General features: G+C 49.8%; 1 protein-coding gene across 17 annotated transcripts in view; it reads left to right on the forward strand.

Moving 5' to 3' along the window:
- The window catches only part of LOC104668570 (F-actin-monooxygenase MICAL2), a 245,519-nt gene that overhangs the window by 129,094 nt on the left and 101,767 nt on the right, over positions 1–14,658 (forward strand). For 7 of the 17 annotated variants that reach the window (XM_030917640.1, XM_030917641.1, XM_030917644.1 and 4 more), the window contains 5 exons: positions 551–673; positions 1,726–1,944; positions 2,177–2,278; positions 3,504–3,629; positions 8,695–8,757. The exons of 1 other annotated variant lie outside the window; for it this stretch is intronic. In XM_030917640.1, coding sequence (XP_030773500.1) covers positions 551–673; positions 1,726–1,944; positions 2,177–2,278; positions 3,504–3,629; positions 8,695–8,757 — 633 coding nt within the window. The remainder of the gene's footprint in view (positions 1–550; positions 674–1,725; positions 1,945–2,176; positions 2,279–3,503; positions 3,630–8,694; positions 8,758–14,658) is intronic. 9 more of the 17 variants (XM_030917650.1, XM_030917648.1, XM_030917651.1 and 6 more) reach the window with 2 other exon arrangements.

A 14,658-nucleotide genomic window follows, 5' to 3' on the forward strand; every position in this document is an offset into this window, starting at 1 on the left:
GTCCCTCCTGGGAGAACTGACCTTCTCCAGGAAGGGAAGGGATTTTATTATAAGGGGTCATTTCCTTGAGACTTGTAATTCTCCACAAAGTTTCTTGATTGCCCATTCTGGAGGCTTGGTCCCTCACAGTCCCCAAGTGCTGATGAGGGCTCAATTCCATCGGAAGCACCAGAGCATCCCTGTCCTTGAGTGTACAGGAAGCTCTTCTGTTTCCAGGTGGACTCCTGGGCCAGCCACCCTGGCCTGGCATGGGCTCTGGCAGTGCCTGCTTAAGGCCCTGTGTCTGAGCCAAAAGCAAAGCCACCCTGGGATTCACACATTGTCCATGAGAAGGGGATGCCAGGACTTGCTGTTCACATGGACAGGGAGCCAGGGCTCAAGTTTCCCAGCTGGGCCTGGCTTGCAGGAGCTCAGCCCAGTGCTTCCTCTGCACTTGCAAACTTCGTCTCCCTGCTCCTCTTCTCTCCTCTTTCTGAGCCTCTCAATCTGACTCACCTTTTCCTTCATGTCTCCTGTGGCTGCTTTTTTGGACTCGCCTTTCTTCTCCCAGGAACGCTGTGTCTCAGGGATAGGTAAGCCCATCCTGTGCTCTTCCTCTGGCCCTCCTGTTCACTCTTGCTGCCTCAAGCCGGAGGAGGCCACACCCAGCCCATCACCTCCTCTGAAAAGGCAGGTAGGGCTCCTTCCAGTGGATGCTGTTTTGGTGAAGCCAGAGGGGACTTTGATCCAGAGGGGTGGGATCAGTGGCTCTTCCCACACCACAAGTAGAGCTGATTGTAGATTTTCTGGACATACCTTGATGTCACCACACTTACAGGTAAGAATAACCACGTATGCAACATCACAAAATACATGTTATTGATCCCTTAGCCAGTCAGAGGTATCAATTGACCAAATACCATGTTCTCAATGGTGCCGCTAGGGAAAAATAAACTGTACCACAGGGTATTTTGTATGATGCCCTATGATGCTAAACATTATTTGCAGACCATTCAAATAGGCTGATTTCCATATCAATGAAAAAGTGATGTTGGAATGGGCCCAGGTGGCCACTTGGCTGGACCCATTGAAGGGGTAAGGCTGGGATGTGGTGAAGGCCTTCCTGGTGCCAGAGTAGCTGAGGACCTGCATAGTGGGCAGGAAGGCAGCTGGCAGTCACGGAGTGTGGCTTATGGCAGGTAGGGGTCCTGGGTTTGGAATCTGAACCAAATCACTATCATTGACCATAAGCCACGAAGTTGTCTGGTCAGCATTAGGAGTTGTGTGTTGATCCCAGGTGGTGGAGGTTGAGTAAGGTCGGTGTGAATACAATGCAGCAATTTTATGTCTGTCTGCCTCACCTGGGGAGCTTTTAAAAAACTACCAATGTCTCATGCCCAGTCCAGAACAATCCAATCGGAATCTCTGGAGGTTAGCCCCAGACTTGGGTCTTTTTTTTTTTTTAAGTACCCTAGATGTCAATATGCAGCTAGGATTGAGAACCAGCATTGTAGAGGTTTTGATTCAGAGGCTGGGGGTGAGGCCCGGGACCGTGTGTTGTGAATGAGGAGGCCAGGCAATTTTGCTGCAGGTGGTGGAGAGTCAATACCTGGGGCTGGTTTGGAATCTTACTTAGGGTTGCACCTGGCGCCCCTTTGTCTCCGGTCTTCATGGGGGATCCCTCATGGTGCGGGTGTGTGAAAGGGTCGCAGTAGGGAAGGAAGCTTAATTTTCCCTCTTTCCCAGTTCCCTTCTGTAGCCGTGACGGGGCATGTGCTCAGAGAGCTCAAGCAAGTGTCTGCTGGCAGCGAGTGCCTGAGCAGGCCCTGGAGAGCCAGAGCCAAGTCTGACCTACAGCTGGGTGGGACAGAAAATTTCGCTACCCTGCCTTCTACCCGCCCGAGGGCACAGGCTCTTTCCGGGGTGCTGTGGCGGCTGCAGCAAGTGGAGGAAAAGATTCTCCAGGTGAAAGACTGTTTGCCCTGTCTCTGTCCACGTCTGGGTGACTTCCTTTCTTCCCCTCCCTCCTCCTACTCAGGTGGGTTCCTCCTCCCTCTGCCCACGCCCTGTCTCCCATCCTGCTGTGTGTGGTGAGCAGGCAAGTCCCCCGGCTGCCTCCCTCACCCACTTCTTGGAAGCAACTGTCTCAGTCTCTGTCACTCTCTCTTTTCTTTCTCCTTTCTCACCTTCACTGCAGAAGAGGGCTCAGAACTTGGCCAACAGGGAATTTCACACAAAGAACATTAAAGAGAAGGCGGCTCACCTTGCCTCCATGTTTGGACACGGGGATTTCCCGCAGGTAAACATGGGGCTTTCAGAGCCCCCAGGAACCCAGATGTTAGACGTCCAGCCAGGTGACCTTGAGTCAGGCTCTGAGCTCAATTTTCTTCTCCTTCCTCCTTTTATAGCATGAGGAGCTATTTATTTTTCAAGCCATCAAATAACACAAGCTGGCATCTAAAAAAGACCCAAACGCAAAGATTCAAAATAAGTAAATACATCAAGAGAAAGGGAAAACTAAGACAGGAAAGTAAACTCAGATTAAGAAAGGCATTACTAAACAGAAGCACAAGCCGGTAGACCCTAGATATTTTCCAAGCAGGCTCTGAGCTTCCTAAGGGTCAACACACAGAGGAAACAATCATCAGTTGCAGAATCACAGTGCCTTTACCCAGTTGCTTATGATGTTTTTGAGTGGGAAAGAAATCTCCCTGTGGCCCTGATCAGGAAGATACTGAATGATGAGGCCAACCACATGCGGTAACTGGAGCTCTGCTTCCCCATGGGATAAAGTCAAGCCAACAAGAATGGCTTTGCCTTAGAATTAGGAAGTACAGCCTCCTCCAACCCAGGTACTTATTTGGAAATTTGCGAAAAGAAGATTGTGTGCTCAAGAGGAAATGAGTTGATAATGAGATCCTGCAGGTGGGTGCATGTGTAAAGTCCTCCCTCCCTCACAGCACGCTTGTCCCTAGAACTTACCTCTCCACTGTTATCACTTAGTCTCCTTCAGACCTGCATCTTCTGCTACTTGGTGGAGTCACTGGTGTGGGAAGGATGCTTTACACTTCGTTCATTTTTAGGATTCCACATGCCTGCCAGGACGCTAGCACAGTTGCCTGCTGCAGCTATAGAGGCCCCTGCTGTGGCCACCTGCCCTAAAGCAGCCCAGGGTTCTCCTCTCCTAAGCTCGCAGCTGCTACTTCATACCAAGCTCTAGGGTGAGGGCTTTGGTAATTGGCGTTGGTGTCTGAGGCGGATGTAGGCAGGAACAGATTGAATCTGCATGAGCTATTTTGGTGTGACAAGGGAGCTGGAATAGTTGCAGCAGAATTCTGTATAACCAGGAGGCAGATAATCCTTTCTGGCTCCAAATACAGGGGTTTCTATGTTGTCCAGAGACATGTCCAGACTCCTTTCTTTGCCCCCTTGATTGCACAGGCATGGGACTGCATGATCGAGGCATGATGACCAGGTGTGACTCCTGGGATAACCCTTGTTTCTTCTATTTCTGTTCTGTGCAGAATAAACTACTCTCTAAAGGCCTGTCTCACACTCATCCTCCATCTCCTCCCTCTTGCCTCCCGTCTCCTGATCCAGCTGCTTCTTCCTCTCCAACAACTATTGACTCTGCTTCTCCTGCCAGAAAGGTAGTTGTCCTGAACAATTTGCTTTCCCCATTGCCTGCATCTTCCCAGATGTTCTCATGCTCCACTTGACCTGCACAGACACACATCTTGAGCCTGGCTTGGCTGGAATAAAAATTTGTAAGATATTTTACAATAGTGCTGGATTCGATTTTGTTTTTGTGTTAGAGCACACAACACGGCAGAACAGGCGGCGTACAAAAGCTTGCCAAACAGGGCTCATTCATTCAGCAAGCATTAATCAGGGCCCACCATATGCCACCCTCCATGCCAGATGCTGAGAAAACAGAGAGGGTGGTGCTGTTTCCTTACTACAGTTGAGATGGGAAATAGCACATTAGCATAGAAATAATGACATTTTTATGATACCAAATATCACATCACATACTGCCGATACTTGCCTGTTTTGTCCTCATAAGATGGCAATTTAACATGATAAACTTAACGTAACACCATTCATTCTGTAAGAGGTATAAAGGGCAAGGTTGTAGGAATGGAGAGGGGAGAAGACTGGGAGGTAATACATAGATGGTAATATGGGAACTGAGTGACTGTTGAAGGTTCCATGGGGGGATTTTGCTAGAGAGAAGTTTAGGGCAAGGGCGTTTTGGAGAGGGGCTAGCCTGTGCAAAGGCAGGCAGGCAGAGCTTGCGTGACATGAGAAGATGGAATGTCTAGTGTGACTTGAACTTGGGAATAAAAGCATTTATGGTGGCATGCAGAGTGGAAGTCAGCCCACTCTGTATAAAGGAATTTCATTTTATCCTCTGGGTCATAGGAAGCCACTGCAGGACCTACTCTGTGTTCTAGAAGGACAACTCAGTAGTGCAGATATCGGCATGGAGGATGAGAAGAGTAGGGAGCTAACTTTGATTAAGCAGTTAATGAAATGCACTCAAGAACAATGATTAAGACTGGGTTTGGGGGTGCTTTTCGTGTTTCACTTGTCCTCCTGTTACCTCCTGTGTGGAGAACAATACCAGGCTGGGGTGGGAGACAGTCTGTCTTCTGGGAAGCCTGGCCTCTGGAATGAATGAATCTAGAAATGGGTGTGAAGCCTACCTCATGAGCTGTTGCTCATGGAGTAGGTTTGGAGTCTCCCCCACTCCACCCCGCCAACTGTGCTTCTCTGTTCACAGCCAGTGTGTCTGGCTCCCACCGAGGCTCTGTGTGTCATGCTGAATGTGCCGCTGCCAGAAGGAGTGCTGGTCTGTTTCTGTGCTGTTAAACTGATGCACAAACCAGCTCCATGCTATTGCATTAGTGAAAAATTAGAAACTGCCTCTTGGTGTGTAATTAGGGGTCCCACCCCTGTTGGCCTCCGCCTCTGTGAGGAGAACGGTGTAGGTAGAGTCCCTAAGAAAGGAACAAGGAATCTTACCAGCCCCTCCCCATCTGAGGCCCCCAATGTGAATGGGAAGCACCCCAGAAACGGGTAACACAGAGAAACACAAACATGGTCTTCAGTGCCACTGAAAATAGCCATGGTCAGCATATCAAGATCCCCAGCCACCTGCTCCAGGTCAGCCACAGGCCGGCTGTTTGACCTTAAGTCTCCTGACCTATCTGGGCCTCTTTCTTCTCAGTAAGAGGGGTTCTGGGCTCACGTTCCAGTGAGCTATATGGGTGGAGACAGGCATTTTTGTCATCACCATCAGCAAGGTTGCAGGGTAGGCTTTTTGCCCACTTAGGGAAAGGTGCCTTCCCCAGGCACATACTGCCTACTATGGGAAAAGGTCATGGCACCCTTGGCAGGATGGTGGGAGGGGAGAAGGCACTTGGGCACAGACCAGGCAGTGGCTTGTGCCCGTAGTTGGTCAGCCAGGCCCACACCTTGCTTCTCTCTGGCCCAGCCCCCTCTAGCTGCCTAGGCCCTTCAGGGTAGAACCAGGAAAGGCCTTCTCTTGTCCCTGCCTTTCTCTCATCCCCAGGAAAGTCTGGCATGGTCACTGTTGGGGCCAGAACTGCTGCAAAAAAAGCCCCTACACCTCTGAAATACCCTGACTTGGTTTCCACTGGGCATTAGATCCTTCTAAGAGGGCAGGGAGCAGCCTGCTGGGAGCATGCACAGCTGCTGGGTAAGACAGAGATGCTTTCAGCCACTAAGCGTGTCCCCATCACATCATCATCACTCCTGCTGAGGCCCTGCCTGCTGCTGTCTCTGGCTCTTCAGGCAGCCCTTTCCTGAAGACTTGGCTCCCTATCAGCCATTAGTTAATTTTGCTCCTCCAGAAGGGAAGCCACTGCTGATCTGGCCTGTGGCGTGGCTGCTGGCCATTTGCCATGCTGGTGAGCTCTTGCAAGAACAAGGAGGCACTGAGCATTTGCGCAGCTGGGCAGGGGCGCCCTTCACTGCCCTGGGAACTACCCTTTAGTCCTCCTGGGTCGGAGGAGAACTGAGCATTGCAAAAGGAGCTTTCTCCACCAATGTCACTCTGAAAGCCAATGTGTGAACATTCATTCATTCATTCAACAGATTTAATTTTTTTGCAGGGGGGCGGGGGACAGGGTCTCTCTCTGTCACCCAGCCCAGAGTGCAGTGGTGCAATCATAGCTCACTGCAACCTCAAACTTCTGGGCTCAAGCGATCCTTCTACCTCAGCCCTCCACCCCTGAGTAGCTGGGACTACAGACGTGAACTGCCACCCTCCGTAAACAAATATTTACTGCGTGAAAATCCAATCTTCGGCACTTCAGGCTCTCAAGATATGCATCAATGAATAAGAATTAAATCCCTGCCCTAATGAGGCTTACACCCTAGTAGCCTACAACAATCAACATATTATATCAGTAAATGATATAATGTGTTAGAGGGCAAGACACTATTTCCTATGAAAAAATGAGAGCTGGTGGTGGGGACCTGGAATGCTGGGGAGGGAAGGGTGGCGATTTTAAATGGAGTGGTTGGGTGGGGGCTAGAGAGCTCTTCCTGTGATCGTGAGAACTGAGCAGGAGCAGAGTCACAGATAAGGCAAAGGCTCAGGGAGGAGACTGGAGCCCAGTGTTCCAACTCCCAGGCCAGTGCTCTCCTGTGTCCTGCAGAAGCCACGTGTGCATGGAGGCCTTGTCAGAGGCCCAGAGGCTGTGTCCATGTAAACTGCCACACTCAGGGACAGGGAGGGCTTTGGGGTGGCCAACCCCAGATCTGCTCTCCCCAACTCTACAGCTTTGTTCCTTGCTTCTCCCCAGTTGTGGTAGAACAATTGCCCTATTTTTGTTCTTTTAAAAAATTCGATCTCCCAAGCCAGCATTGGTCGTGAGATGATGATGTAATTGGACTATTTTGACAGCTTCCAACATCTTAATTTTTGGCTAATGTTTCTTTCACAGTATGGCTGGGAATGGTGGAGGAACTCTTAGAATGGACTCTTGGGCAAGTCACTTAGCCTCTCTGTGCCTCAGTTTTTCTGAGTACCTACACTCGCAGGCTCATGCAGGTCACACCATGAGTCCATTTTAGGCAGCTATGGATGGAGTGGTGAGTTTCTAGTTTCAAGCAGTCTTAGAAAGGATATTGCCAGCCTCACCCATTGCCTTGACTTCCCTCCCTCCCCAAACTCTGCCCCACCATTGATTCAGCACTGGGCTTTGCACATGCAGAATTTGGCAGAATGACAATCTTCTCTGGGGAGACAACTGGCTGTTCCTTAAAGTAGGTGATGACTTGGTGATAAACAGATTTATTCTATCCTGGTGCAGCTCAGGGAGCTTCTGTCCTAGAGCCTGGGGCCTTAATGCTTCTTTCAAACAGATTTTGGGCCGCTCTTTTTGCTCAATTGACCCAAGTTTGCCTGAATTCAGTGGAACAAGAGGAAGAAAAATGCACGTGGAAACTGATGCTTAGTCCTTGGCAACTTCCTGACAGGCAGCATGTCTCTGTTCCTGCCCTAGGATCTTCCACACCAATTCCGAGGATGCAGGAATAATCATCTCCTCATGGGAACTGACGTAGCCAAACTTACTATGAGGAGCACTTGTTACTCACAGGGAGGCAAACTTGAGTTGCTGACTCCAAGACAGGGAGCCAGGGCTCTGCCTTCAGACTCCACTTGCCCACTCTCTCAGATTGATATTCCACTTTAAAATTCAGAGTGGTGCTGTGGGTTTCTTGGCCTGAATGGTCACAGGGAGTCTTGAGGGCTCTCACGGGGGGCTCAGATCCTTGGCAGAGTCTGTCTTTCCAGGCTGTGGACTGTGAGACCTATGCCCAGTTTTGTGTCCCCAGCACCATCCCATCAAACCAGCCCTCTTCTGTGATCTGGGCTCCCTATCAGCCATTAGTTAGTTTTGTTCTTCCAGAAGGGAGGCCACTTTGCTGATCTGGCCCATGGGACGGCTATTGGCTGCTGGCTGTTTGCCATGCTGGTGAGCTCTTGCAAGAACAAGAAGGCACTGAGCATTTGCACAGCTGGGCAATCGGGGTGGGGCGGGGGGTGGGGGGTGGCCTTCACTGGGCTAGGAATTGCCCCTCAGTCCTCCAGGGTCAGAAGAGCACTGAGCATTTTAAAAGGAGCTTTCTCTACCTTTGGGGGTGTTTGTTTTAAAACTGGATTTGCAGGGTTTACTCTAGAGATTTGCATAGTAGAAGGAAACAGGGAAATGCTGGGAAGTTTTGTCTGGGGCAATCTGCCTTTGATCTGGTAGGAGGATAAATCTCAGGGACAGGTCTCAAGGCTGCCTCCAACCTCACTGTTCCTCCTCCTATCCTGGGAATAGAGCTAGGCAACCTTTTGGAGGTCTCCTGTGTGCATCCTAGCCTGGGGGGTTTTAATTTGCCGAGTGCTGGTATGGAAGAAGGATGTGAGTTTCAAATCAGACTTGAGTTCAGAGAACAAATTACTCACTGTGTGGCCTTGGACAAGTTTGTGAACCTCTCTGAGCATTAGTTTCTTAACCTATAAAATGGGGAAGAAAGCAGCTACTCCTGAGGGTAACTGGAACACTGCAATGTCCTAACCTATGCAAAATTCCTGAAGTGTCCTGTAAAGCTTCTCTTTCCCCAGTGGAAGAGAATTCTGAAAGAAATCTTATTTACCTAAAAAGCATGTTGATCCCTCTCTTTCTAAAGGAAAAGAAGTCACCTTCAGGGTTCCATTTTCATCCCAGCCATTTGAGAACAGTGCATCCTCAGGTGAGTTAGAGCCTCCCTGAACTTTAGCTTCCTCACCTGCAAAGGGGGATTATCAGACCCACCTGCAGGGCTCTGGGAGTTAAGCGCAATGATCAGCAGCACAGTGCCTGGCACCAGGGGATGAAGGTGGGCAGACATGTGCTTGTACTGGGAGCTCACAGCCCCTAAGGCCTGCCTGCGTCTTAGCTCTGAACTTATAATTTCCAGACATCCTTGAACATAGTGATTTCAGTTCTTTGCCTGCCCTCCTACCCCCAGCCCTGGGCATATGGCTGAGGAATCAGGTCCAACAGGCTGTCCTCTGATGTCTTCTCATCCAGGGACTCCTCAGTGAGGATGTCCTTGCCCAAGTGGACCCAGCAGACCCCCTCTGGCCCTACCTGTCAAAAGCTCCCCTTCCTGTGAGCCCTCCGTTCTGAGGCCCTGCACATTCTGCTCTCACCGCTGCCTTACCCACGTGGACTTGCTGGATGCTCCTGGCAGGCTGTATGGTTGCAGGTGGCCAAACTCAGTAGAGAAGTACAGCTGGGACACCTGGTAATCCTGGCTCAGTTCCAGGTGCAGGGAGGACCGTTTCCATTGTTCTCACACAAACAGGGCCCAGAGCCTGCTTTTTCCTGCATTCACAGTATCTGCCTTGTGCCAAGAATGTCGAGGTGAATAAGACAGGTCACTCAGGGAGTGCAAACTGAGGGGGAGATGGGCCAGCTTGGTGCAGTGTGAGGAATGCTCTGATATCCAGACGAGGACCATCATATTCTCCGCTGGGGTCACAGGATCACTTGGTTGGAAAATGCCTCTTTGTAGAGGTCTAGCCATCTTCTGCAGTCTCTGGCATGGGTGCGTGTAAAAACAGCTGCGTCACCATGATTCTATCTAGATTGGCTCTGGGGAGAGGAGGCAGGGAGCTCATCCTGTGTGGGCCATGCCATTCTTGTGCAGCAGAAAGTGATTTAAGACAAGAGAGAAGTCCTAGAACATGGAAATGCCACGCTGCACAAATGACCATGCTTTGTTTTAATTTTTGTGGTTACGTAGTAGGTGTATATATGCATGGGGTATGTGGTATTTGAATACAGGCATTCAATGTGAAATAAGCACATCACAGAGAATGGGGTATCCATTCCCTCAAGCTTTGGGGAATGGACCACATTCCCAGTGGCTGTGCTTTGGACTCACTATCTGCCGAGTGCCTCCTGCATGGCCCAGGTTCTTTCAGGAGTCTTTTCTGCAGCCCTGCAAGGTTGGTGGTGGTCTCTCCATTTCACAGATGAGGAAGCTGAGGCTCACAGAAGGGAAATGGCATATGTTGCAAGATGATTGCCCTCCTGAGTGTTCTAATTAATTTGCTGAAAAGTAATTAGAATTCAAAAGGGGGGAAAGGTAATGAAATTACCCAAATTCTTGAAAATTACAAGAATATTGAGAGATGTATAAAGGGTTGCAAAAGCAGTCCCTTTGAAATTACTAATTCTTAAATTACTAATTACTAAAATTAAATTACTAATTACTAAAAAGCAGACTTTGAAATTACTAATTCTTAAAAACCTGGTGGCTGGAACATGATCATCTCTGACCAGATCATCAGATTGCCCAACTTTGCATTCAGATGAATTGTACCCAGCCTAATCATAAGCTCTTCTGTTGACCATCCTCCCCAGGAGCCTGGTGGCTTGCCATCAATGCGTGCTTCTCTTTGGTAGGAACCACTGGCTCTAACCCTGAGGTCCACACCAGGATGACTTATCTGGGATTTCTCAATGAGTTGAGCATTTATTTCTCGGCATCCTGAGAACCTGGTGATTCCCCCAGTTGACTAGAGCAGTGCTACTCAAAGTGTGGTCCACAGGCAGGGACTGGGCTATAATCCCATGATAGCAAGTGAGAGAGAGTTAAGTGTTGGAAACTTGTAGAACCATTTGGTATTGCCACACATTCAAGTGTGCGATCGTATTTCTAGATTATTTTCTTTGTATCTGGAAATAACCAGCCATAATGGATTAAATATTTAAAAAGGAAAAAAAACTGTCATTAGCTGCAGGTAGTTTGAGGAGCAATGAGCTAGCAAAAGCCAGTTAGTTAGTTATATCCTCACTCTGAGAGCCGGTAAGGCCATCCTGCTGTCAGGAAATAGAAGATAACCCTTGATGCCCAGGGCAACATTCACCTTCACATTGGCCTTTGGGGTGGGCTTCAAAGGCTCTCCCCTTATCCCGGGAGACAAGTTCTCCATCACCTCATTTCCCTGTGACCTCTCAAAGAAGTACTGGTCTACCTCTTGGTGATTCTGGAATACATTTCATCAGGTTGGGAAGGGCAAGTAGGAGACCCAATACTGATTTCCTTAAGGGTGCTTTCATTTTACTTTAAAAAAAAAAAAAAAAAAAAAGAATGTCACCCTCTCGGGGTGGATGTGTGGGTGCCACAGGGAGAAAGAGGGCTTTTGGACCTAATGATAGGTGGAACCAGGTGTGGTCTTCATCCTGGATCCCCTGCCCAGATGACCCAGACTGTGCCCTGTGCTGTAGGACAATGGAGCAGCTCTGCAACTGCTCAGTTTTGGCAGTACCTCCTAGCAACCTCGCAGCCCTCTGCATGCTTCAGTAATGCCTCCCCAAGTCAGGATTGCTCAGAAGCTCAGTGCACAAAGTGCTTATTAGTTAAGTGGTTAATAAGATCTCATTAGGGATTTGTATTAAAAGCTCCAGAAAGTATAGTCTCTGCTTATTGAGGGAAGGCAGTAATTGTGCGTGGGTATCTTGGCATCACTGTGGTGCCTTTCTGGGAGAATACTGTGGAGCCGGTTCACACACTGGGCCAATGGAAGCAGTCACACAAGGGGCTGGGCAGGCGGTGTTAAGAGTATAACTCACCTCCCTGCCTTTCCTCCCCTTTTTATTTTGATAAAAGCCCAGGAAGTCCTTTGTATCCCCTATCTGAGCGGTCAAGTTGGGGGTCCCAGCAGGGGATGGAACATCAAGCAAACAATGACTTATTGTCCTGAGCTGATACACCTGAACCTTTCTTGGAAGCAGGGGCTAAATTTCTTGGCATTTGTGGCCTCCTGGAAATGGCAGACAGTGTGCTTGGAAGCAGAATCCTAATCCCTCCCAGGTTGGGCCACACTAGAGGCAAGGGTAGAAGGGGGTGCCAGGCCTGACAGCTGTTCCCAAGAAATGGCAGGCTTGGTAAACTCTGATGAGGTCCTATCTGTCTAAGTTCAAGGGATCAGACACTCCCAGCAAGCATGCATCCAGGTCCTCTGCAGGCCCCAAAGCCACACACATGGTCTGGAGTGACCATTTCAAAGTTGCTGTAATGTTGGGCTTCCTAATGAGAATGGGAGCAAGGGGCTCCTGGGCTTTGTTCACACCAGCCTGCCAGGCACTCCTTTTCCTGCTCAGCCCTATATAGTGCCTGTGCTTTTGCTGGAAGCCAGTGAGTTAGCCTTAGGCCCCGAGGATGGGCACTGCTACCAGGAATAGGGGAGCTGTGGTGAGCCTGTCATCTGCTTTGCAGTTCCCTGGACTCCCTGCTTTATATTTGAGGCTTTCTCTTATCAGTTTAGATGTGGCCACCCAAGGGCAGTCTTGGGTTTTGATGGAGGTCATCATTTCACCCACATACAAGTTACTGTTATTTGGTGTGGTGATGGCTATCAACTCTTGCCCAGAGGCCCTGCAGCCTCCATTGCTGCTCTCGCTGGCCACAACTCCCAGAGGCTTGGTTCAGAAGCTGGGGAGGACCTAGAGCTTCCCTCCCTCTACGATCTTGGTATCAGGAGCAGTGTTTCTAGAAGCTCGTGCTATATGTATTTGCCTCCCCCAAGAAGAGACTGCAGCAATACCAGGGTGGGCTTCCAGAGTTGGGGGTGAGGGGTGAAGGGGAGAGCAAGCTGTGGTTTGCAGAAGCTGGTATGTGTAATTGTGCCATGCTCTTTAGGCTGTCAGCTTCCACCCCTTCCCCAGCTCTTTGACACGTTGGTGGGGGTCTAGGCATTTGTAGGTGCCCTCAGGAGCACAGGCACGCATAGCCTGTCACTGGGCCGTGCACCCCATGGCCCATGCAGAGCTGCTGCCTCCCTGTCTCCAAGCTGACCTTGCCGGGCGCTGGCTCTGGAGCCTGCTGCAGTCCCCAACCTGTCCCACCTGCCCAGTATGCGCTCATTCCACATACTGCTGCTGTTGGCAGGGTGGGCTGTGGTCCTGCTTGGAGGGACCTAGGAGCTTCAAAGCAGGCTGGGGCAGGCTGAATCTAGAGGAGGGAAGCGAGGGAGGAATCAAGGTATAAGAAAAAACAAAGCTGCTTCTCTCCACTCTCACACCACTCACCTTTGGTCACCAAATAGAGTGGGGATGTTTCTCCCCACCAACAAAATCTATAAATGGAAATGTTTTCCTTGAGTTCTGCGAGCCATCCTTGCAAATTAGTTAAACCTGAGGAGGGAAACATGGTTACTGGTTTATTATACAGGATCTTATCAAGGATACAGAGGAACAGCCAGGTGAGGAGACATGGGCACAGGGCAGGACATGTGGGAAAGGGTGGGCGCCTCCACGCCCTCTCTGGGGCACTGCCCTTCAGGATCCTCTACATGGTCCGCCCTCCAGAAGCTCCAAACCCTATCCTTTTTGGTTTCTATGGAGGCTCCGTTATGAAGGCATGATCGATTATATCATTGGCTGTTGGTGATTAACTCAACCTTCAGCCCCTCTGACCTCATAGGTCAGTGTATGGGACTGAAAGTTCCAACCCTTTAATCACAGGGTTGGTTCCCCTGGCAACCAGCCCCATCCTGAAGTTATCCAGGAGCTCAAGAGTCACTTCATTCCAGCAAAGGATACTCCTGTCACGCAGGAAATCCCAAGGGATTTAGGAGCTCTGCGTCAGATGCTGCTGTCACTCAGGAAGGTACAAAGGTCTTAGGAGCTCTGCCTCAGGAACCAGGGGGCAGAGTCCAAATATGTATTTCCGATGATATCACAATATCACACAAGGTAGTCCTGGCCAAGAGCCTGCTCAGTGCCAGGTGCTAGGACACACATTCTCTCGCCCAGCCCTTCCCACAAACTCAGGAGACAGGTATAGCTGTCCCCATTTTACTAAATGAGGAACTGAGCTCAGAAGTTCTGTGCTTTATGCCAAGTCTCAGCACTGGCCTGTGGTGGAGCTGGGACCGTACCCTTCCCCTGGTCTTGCTGGTCCCTGAGCGGCTGCCTGCGGCCCCCCAGGGGCAAGGGGTCTCTGAAAGAGGGTGGCCGCAGTGTGGCAGTCTACCTTTCTGTCTGAGGGGACTTGGCTCCTGATTTTCTTCTCTTTGCTTGGCTTATCTGACTTGCAGGTTTTGGGGGCTTTTGGGTAATGATTGGGTCTGAGCACCATATTTACCCCATCCCCCTGCTGAGTAAAGCTGTGAATGCCCCAGGGCTGGGGGGCAGGAGACCAGAGTACAGTCTGGAATCTTAGATTTATTTGCTAAGTGGCCTCAGATAGACCCTTCCTTTCTCTGGGATTCATGTACGCATCTGTGCAATGAGAGGCTCAGGAACTTTGGAAGGCCTTGCACCCCGCAGTGGATGTAACAGTCCTGTGGCCCACCCAGGACTAAAAGGCTTTTGGTTTTTAATCTTTTTTTCCCCATATTTTTTTATTGTGTTAAAATATACATAACATAAAAATTACCACCTTAACCTTGTGTTTTTTTTCTTTGAGACAGTGTTTTACTCTTGTTGCTCAGGCTGGAGTGCAATGGCGTGATCTCAGCTCACCGCAACCTCTGCCTCCCAGGTTCAAGTGATTCTCCTGCCTCAGTCTCCCAACTAGCTGGGATTACAGGCATGCGTCACCACCCTGGCTAATTTTGTATTTTTAGTAGAGATGTGATTTCTCCATGTTGGTCAG

Source organism: Rhinopithecus roxellana, chromosome 15 (genome assembly GCF_007565055.1).
Source record: "Rhinopithecus roxellana isolate Shanxi Qingling chromosome 15, ASM756505v1, whole genome shotgun sequence".
Taxonomy (NCBI): Eukaryota; Metazoa; Chordata; class Mammalia; order Primates; family Cercopithecidae; genus Rhinopithecus; species Rhinopithecus roxellana.